Source organism: Semicossyphus pulcher, unplaced genomic scaffold (assembly GCF_022749685.1).
Source record: "Semicossyphus pulcher isolate SPU_LCO1_2020_fin unplaced genomic scaffold, fSemPul1.0.p SCAF_11, whole genome shotgun sequence".
Classification (NCBI taxonomy): domain Eukaryota; kingdom Metazoa; phylum Chordata; class Actinopteri; order Labriformes; family Labridae; genus Semicossyphus; species Semicossyphus pulcher.
The window spans coordinates 10,326,269-10,333,949 of NW_027211615.1; the positions used below are offsets into that span (position 1 = coordinate 10,326,269).

At 41.8% G+C, this 7,681-nt stretch overlaps 2 protein-coding genes across 2 annotated transcripts in view; one reads left to right on the forward strand and one right to left on the reverse strand.

Annotated features, from left to right (window-relative positions):
* The window catches only part of LOC138584211 (protein eva-1 homolog A), an 88,208-nt gene extending 85,421 nt beyond the window's left edge, over positions 1-2,787 (reverse strand). Inside the window, exon 1 of the mRNA XM_069656390.1 lies at positions 2,679-2,787. Coding sequence (XP_069512491.1) covers positions 2,679-2,787 — 109 coding nt within the window. The remainder of the gene's footprint in view (positions 1-2,678) is intronic.
* A 1,543-nt stretch (positions 2,788-4,330) lies between these two features.
* Positions 4,331-7,023, forward strand: mrpl19 (mitochondrial ribosomal protein L19). Its single transcript, XM_069657485.1, has 6 exons — positions 4,331-4,422; positions 4,619-4,742; positions 4,869-4,987; positions 5,887-6,021; positions 6,114-6,295; positions 6,494-7,023. The coding sequence occupies exons 1-6, from the start codon at positions 4,344-4,346 to the stop codon at positions 6,713-6,715; spliced, it is 861 nt and encodes a 286-aa protein (XP_069513586.1). The 5' UTR covers positions 4,331-4,343; the 3' UTR covers positions 6,716-7,023.
* Positions 7,024-7,681: the final 658 nt, after the last annotated feature.

The following is a 7,681-nucleotide window of genomic DNA, read 5'->3' on the forward strand; positions in this document are numbered from 1 at the left end:
AACTTGCAAAACAAACATTACTTAGCTAGCTTGCTACGTCTCTTAGCCTGGGGGCTTTTAAGTGTTGCACAGCACACTCCATACCTCTAATTAGATGTTGAGGTAGCTTTATAATAGAGGATGATGACAGGGGACGACACAGAATTAAATTACCTACCAACATAGTTTGTTTTCTTTATAGCAATGAAACATAAAACTGCCATTACTCCAGATGTCAGCATGATGCAAATGCGTGACACAGATCATGAACTAAAAAGAGCATTAAATTAAATTATCTTTTACAATAGTTGGTTCAATCCCCTCAGTGATTCATTGATGTGACTGAATTGTCCACCATCACCGATTCCAGCAGTCTGACTGACAGATGTTTGATCTACATCCACCACTCCTGTCACCCTGCACCCAGGCACCAGCTGTCAATCAAAGCCCTCCTGTCCCTCAGTCTCCAGAGAGACTCCAGCTGGTCGAGAATGTGAGGACTGAAGGAAGTCTTTGTCCCTGAGGTATTCTGACACAGTCCCCTTTCACATCTTTTCATTCACAGGGATGCTTACTCAGCATTTCTGTTAAAGCATGGCGAACAAAACAAAATTGGGTCTAAGGACTCAACACCGACGTCCCTTCTGGGCCGGAAAGGAAAAAAACTGATCTTAGGTTCTTGTGAAGCAAAGTAAGATCCCGACTAGAGTTGTTCCAATACAGGTACCACTAACGGTCCCTCAAATACGGCATAAAATGCTGTATCAGGTATTAGCAAGTACCTACCTAAGTATTAGCCTAAGTCTGTAAATTAGCAGGCACTAATTTACAGACTTAGGCTAATACCATCATTTATTAGCAAAACCAACTTCTATATTTCTTCTCCAAAGCAGTAGCCTACACAGAAATAATAGATATTACGGCTGCCACTACCTGCTAAAGTGTACTAAAGTGGCAAAGATTTCAGGTAACTTATCACATGACTAGCAAAACACAACAGTGCAGTGCTAGCGGAGAGTGTAACGTTAGCTAGCAAAAATGTCAGCAAGCAGTGTATAGCAGAAATTTATAGGCTGCATTCCATTTATGAATTTAAAGTTATAATATAATATAAAAACACACACATTACAATAGTTTCATGTTTAAAAATAAATACTCTTTAGTGAACACAGGACATCCGGGGAGGCTGCTAGCTGAGAGGCTGCTAACGTTAGCTTAACTGGTTTCTAGGGACTTGTTTGTTAAGATATCTTTAGTGCACTGAGCTTGGCCATAATGCAATGGTAGAATACATATCACATCCAAACTGTTTTTGTAGTATGCAGCTGTTGAAAAATAATGTTTTTTCATCACACTGACAGAAAGGTACACTGTTTTAGCTCTCTCATTTCATTTATTTTCTTTTTTTAGGGAACCATGGAGCATTTAGGCAGAATTAAAGTGTTGCTATATCGGTGGAAAATGAGATATCTGCCGAAGCTGATATGTATTTTTCAAGCCATAATCTGCAGATAACAATAACGTGCCGATAATATCATGCATCCCTACTTGCATCAGCTGGCCTTTTAACTTTCCCCTTCTTGTTTAATTCCCCACAATTTGATGTACTCAGTCACACTACTTATGTCCACACCAGCAAACACTGACACATACACGGCAATTACACAAATGCAACCTTGTTAACAGCCCTCACTACACCATGATCCTCAGCAGCTCATTAGGCAGCAACATGGACACATGGCATACACAATCATCATACACACACACAGGCATGTCACATACATCTGCTCTTTAGCACCTTTCCCCCACAGTGTTAGCCTGCTCGTTTCCAACCATTAGACCCATTAGAGGCCAATTAACACCGACACAAAGCTCCCTTCCTGTTTTATGGCACTGTAAACAAAACCTGCAGGCTTGCCTTGGGCTCTGCGCAGCTCAATAGGCCATAATGCAACACAGAATAACTCATTAGTTTAAGTAATGTGCTGCCTTTACTTGGCAGGTATTAAAGCCTACAGAACTCGTCACACTGGATTGCACATAACCCTGTGGTAATTGGCAGGCACATATGAGGACTTTGTATATGAAGCACAGAAAATCATAAAAGCTGCTCTGTAGTTGCTTTCTCTCCAAAGCTGTAAATCTGCAGCAAAAGACACCAGTAGGTCTAGACAATAGTTCCCATCTAGTGACACATTAACCACCATTATCCCATTTATCTCAACTGCATCAATAGTTTATGTGTTGCAGTTGATAAACCTGCCCATAATCCCTACTATAGTGCAGATGACTTTAGTGAAGGAGGAGCACGTTGTTTGAAGTGCCCTATGTGGGTCAATCTTGGCAAACTGTGTCAGAACTGGTCAACAGATAAGCACAACACGGGTCTTTTCCGCGTCTTTAAGTTGTCTTCTACTCGGTTTGTTGAGCAAACATTTGAGTGTGCGTGCTGGAGCACGCCACAGGCACGGGTCGTCCTGAGAGGAGAAGTTGATGCGACACTCTTCAAAAGTAACCTCTCGTAGTTGTCTTGCTTCAGTTGCACATGTAATGACTTATCCTACTATGTTAAGTGTACGTTTAGGCACCAGCATATTAAAACATGTGCAAGTCAGCAAAACATGTTGTTGTATCGTTCCTTTAAACGCGTCAGAAGTCAGAACCAGCTTTATTAATGCACAGAACGATAAAAACCCAACCTGAAAAGTCTGAAGATCCCTTGGTGTGATCGCAGAGGACACTCAGACACGTTATTCCCAACAGGAGCGCATAAGTGACGGGTGAGAGAGTCCCATCTGAGAGGAACATCCTTGAAGCCTCGAAGTTTGGGGTTTTCTCTGTCGCATTAGAAAATCCAAGAGAAGCAGAAGCATGGGGTTTCAGGTCGCGTGCAGGAGATGTGAGCTCCCATGTTTCTAGTCTTCTTCCCTCATCTTCCTGCCTCCACTAACCAGCACACCGCTGTAACAGGCTGGGGTCGAGCTCCTCTGCGCTGGAGCAGTGCACTGCTGCTCTCTGAGAGCATTGCTAACTGCGTGTGCTGTTGTGTTGTGGAGGCAGCCCACCTGGAGGACCGTCGCTCCCCTGCATGGTCTCAAAGACCCTGAGTTCCTTACCAGACACACGCAGGGGCAACATGTCTGCATACACCGAGCCTGTAGTTATCTAGATAAACGTTCTGTCACGTCCCCAAGATCTCTACTTAATTATTATAGTAGCCTGCTACACAAAGCTCTAATATAGTTTCTACACGATTTCAAGATAGACCTCATTGTAGTCTTCCTATTTGAGAACATTTAATTCTACTTTGCATTTTAGATGCATATTCTGAAGCTTTGTTGCACTACTTTATTGCCCTGACATAGTCAGAATAAGGTCAAAATTTGACATGCAAAACTGGAGCACCCTATAAACTAGTACATTGAAAGACATGAATGTAGCCTACAGGCCAAACTGGTCCAGACCTCAACCAGCTTACTGATACTTAACCAGCCTTATGTTTTAATGGAATATACACAATTTATAATTTGGCAGCCTAGGTTCTTAATATTTCTGCCACTACTTACTGTTGAATTCTAAGTGGAGCTAAACTGTTTGGAAGTATCTAGGTGCACAATAAGAAAAGCTTAAATACGCCCTCCATTGATGACTAAAAGCATTTGCCTCAGCCATCAGTAAATAGTATCTTAATGAAAATAAGGGTCTGTCTTCAGCTTGTGAAATTCATGTTAACAGCTTTAAAATCTTAAACTAAATCATGGGAATAGCATCCTGATATAGGCCTATCTCATATTACTTTAATCACCGACTATCCTTGAGTTCAGAGTTGATTTATAAAAATGATAGTAATTAGTATAACAAAAACCTGTCATGGTGACATGAACAAAAATGTATCCTCTTTTAAGTGTTTGTTATTGCTGCAAACTGTTGCAGATTCAATATCATCATCACCACCATCATCATTTAGACATACTTCCATTAAAAAGGGCATAAACTCTATTGATGCGTAAAAGCAATATATCGGTTTTGTCATTTTCTTATTCATCAAACAACAGCATCAAAAGCATGCCTCTTGGTTAATACAGTTCCAGGCAATAGTCAAGTACATGCCTGTGAGGTTTTGGGATTTAATTTCATATATATTTGATTTCAATGTTTATAATATAAAGTTGCCACCTTCCCTTTCTGTTGCTGTTTCAAGCACATTTCAAAGTGCAAAGGGAATATGCGATTAAACGACGAAACAGTTGCGCCATCTAGTGGACAATAAACTACATTGCATTACATCCGGTAAATCGCGATTCAGTGACATTTGTACCACAAGGCTTCCGTACATGTTCGCATGTGACAACAGAAGGTCAGACATGGCAGCCTGTGTGAAGAGGCTTGACAAATGCATCTTTTCACTGAGGTTATTACGGAACCTCCAGCTCCAAAATGAACGTAAGTGAAGTAACAAGCTCTCTGTTATTCGTTACACTGCGTAACTTGGAGTCCGGCTTCGAAGATACGTTGTAGTTGTTACGTACATCCTCCAATTATGAGCTAGCGTAGCTGTTAGCTAGCAGTTTAAAAACTAGTAGCGACTCGGCTAGCTGTATAAATTACTCATGGTTGTGTTTTTTCTTATTGTTTTCAGGGTTCATGTACACGTCTGTGTGTCGTTTTGCTGCGGGGACTGACGGCGAGCATCCACCAAAATTCACCCCTCCATCTAAACCTGTCATCATAGATAAAACACAGACTGAAGCATCCCTGCGGAAGTATGTTTATCTGCTAATGAGAGGCTACATCACAATCTGTCTCTGACACTCACAGATTAATACTGCATACAGTCACTTTATACTATGTAAAGTACGATTTTTTACCGTGTTTTCTCTCGTCCTCAGGTTTCTGAGCCCGGAGTTCATCCCTCCCAGACAGAGGACAGATCCTTCTAAGTTTACCATGGAGAGGAAAGACATGATCCGCAGGAGGAAAGTGCTCAACATCCCTGAATTCTATGTTGGTAAGATACTAGTTATAGAGAGTTAGAGAGATTTGAGATTACCAAAACCTCCAACCAACAAGTTAGATTACGGCATCTAGCTGCGATGTGGACAGAGATAAACCTGTTGTCCCATCAGCTAGTTGCTGTGGCTAAATGTACAATAATGTATGTTACTATTTTCTTGTTTTCTGTCAGTTTGAGAATAGATTCAAGATTTGCCTTTAAGGTTTGTGTCAACTGTGACTTCTCACATTTTCCTTTTCAAAAATCTTGACTGTAACTTTGCTGCCTGGACCTGGGACGTACAGATCAGACTTTTTGAGTCCAGATACCAATAGCAAGTGCCAACCCGAAACCAGTGTTTTATTCAGATGCTTTATGCCTCACTTTGTGGGTGACTGGTATCAGTCTTTTATGTGTAAGGCAACATAAGTCTTCATTTTGCAAATAGAATAACTTTGCATATATGGTAAGCAGCAGCAGAACTGGTTGGTGTAAGAACCATTAAAAATAGCTGATGCTTAAGCTCCCTACATGCAAGCCGGGTAGCTCCTTCCTTCATGCAAAATGGTCACCTGATGTGTGACCTAACCTCAACATATAAGACAGATATGTTACGAACCGGCCAGGCCGCTTAAGTTGTGGAACTTCCTGTCTAAGTATTTCAGGCAGACTAAGCGGTGTCCCCTTTTACATCCTTCACAAAATCCACTGTTATCTCAGCATTTTGTCCGTGTATATTATCAAATTACATCCTATGAAAATAATCTTACTGTCTGTTTTTTTCTATAATGTTATTTGTTTAAGTTCTGCTTATGCAAAAAAATCTGCAAATATAATTTTTTTAAAGCTTTTGCATGAAGTCAATTTTTTTGTAACATAATTTAAATGGTTCAAATGATTTTGCTTGTTTTCAGGAAGCATCATGGCAGTGACAATGGCCGACGCTAATGCAAGTGGGAAAACCAACCGCTTTGTGGGCATCTGTATCCAGAGGGGCGGAAAGGGGCTGGGGGCTACGTTTATCCTGAGGAACATCATTGATAGCCAAGGTGTGGGTCACTTATTTCCTTTGTTAGCTCTGCTTTACTGAGATATTGTCACACGTTTCAATCTTGTATGTCTCAATGTGCGTGTGTCTCAGGTGTGGAGATCTGCTATGAACTGTACAGCCCTCGTATCCAGACGATCGAGGTGCTGAAGCTGGAGAAGAGGCTGGACGATAACCTGATGTATCTGAGAGACGCTCTGTCGGAGTACAGCACAGTGGACCTGGACATGAAGCCTCTGCCCATATCTCCCACTGGAGAGGTGCCTGTTAACCAGGTGAGGGTTTCAACATGGACCCTAATTTACAACAGAGATCTGTATTGAATGTGACGTCTCTGAACCTCTGTTGTACTTAATATAGTGATCCCCTTTGCAGTTAAACACAAATGAGCAGATAAAGTATGAAGAAGAGGAATCTTGTATCAATACAGCACAGTAAACTATTAATGACTGATCATTCTGTCTTTTCACCAGCTTCAAGTAAAGATGCGCCCAAAGCCGTGGTCCAAACGCTGGGAACGACCCAAGTTCAACATCAAGGGAATCCGCTTTGACTTGGCCCTGACCCCCGAGCAGATGGAGCACGCCCAGAAGTGGGCGCAGCCCTGGAACGAGTACGACATGCTGAAGGAGTACGACACGTCCACGCTGGAGGAGCAGATCCTCAGCGAGGTCCAGAATGGCCTGAGCAAGTGAGGAAGTTCCTCCGCCTTAAACGTCTTTACTTTTACCATCAGCGGACTTGTTCAGGAGCGGGAAGAGACGGGACAGGAGTATGAGGTTTGCATCGATGTGGAACACACTGCTGGATTACGATCAGTTTTAAGATGCAACGACAGAAAATGTGAGGAAGAACGAGTACGGAAAGTGTTTTCTGAGGAATCCTGAAGCTATTTTTTTGTTTTGTTGGTCGGCTGTACGGCACATGAGTTTCAATGTCAGTGGTCTCAGTTATCTATGCAGATCAATGAAGCGGTTTCTATAATTAAAAGCTATTAAACCTTCCAAGATTTGAACTACAGTTTGTTTTCCCACCAAAAAGCATTGAGGAGTTTGTGTTTCTGTTTTGGCTTCTGCTGCATTTCGGCCTGTCCATCCTTTATCTGGTTTGAAGTGACAGCATCTTGACACTAGGTGGCACTGTTCCTTTATTTATCGCCTCCATCAGCAGCTGTATCAGCGAGCCATTGTTGTGTCTTTAGGGAAATTCCCTCAGTGCTTAATACATTTGTATTTTCAGTTCAGCAGAAAAAATAAGAAAGTTATCATGTTTAAAACTGTAAAAAAAATCCAAATGCAACATTTAAAAAGCTTCTTGTTTAAAGCTTGTAAAGATTTCCATATAAATGAGTAAACCTGCTTGTGGGAACCGGCCCCGGCACCCTGCACTTGAAAACAACCCTGGTATCCAGGGATCATACACCAAGGACACCCGGTAGTGTTTTACTGTTGTGGATGGAAAATTGTGGTGTTGAGATGGCATGTTAGAGCGTCAGTCGGGTAGTATAAAAACACTTGGACTCCTTATGTTATGTCTGCTCCCTGTGAATGTGTGTGTGTGTATATAAACACCGTGAATGAGGCCCTGCACTCTAATTTCTCCATATTACAGGATGAGACGCGGAGAAAATGGTCTCTAATACAGGAGTAGCAGATGTTTAC

What these genes read in the sequence shown, in the direction of transcription:
- mrpl19 (XM_069657485.1), top strand. Translation starts at nt 4,344, where the DNA reads ATGGCAGCCTGTGTGAAGAGGCTTGACAAATGCATCTTTTCACTGAGG. An exon ending in CCTCCAGCTCCAAAATGAAC is followed by an intron (nt 4,423 to 4,618) that starts GTAAGTGAAGTA and finishes TATTGTTTTCAG; the next exon opens with GGTTCATGTACACGTCTGTG. An exon ending in GAACATCATTGATAGCCAAG is followed by an intron (nt 6,022 to 6,113) that starts GTGTGGGTCACT and finishes CGTGTGTCTCAG; the next exon opens with GTGTGGAGATCTGCTATGAA.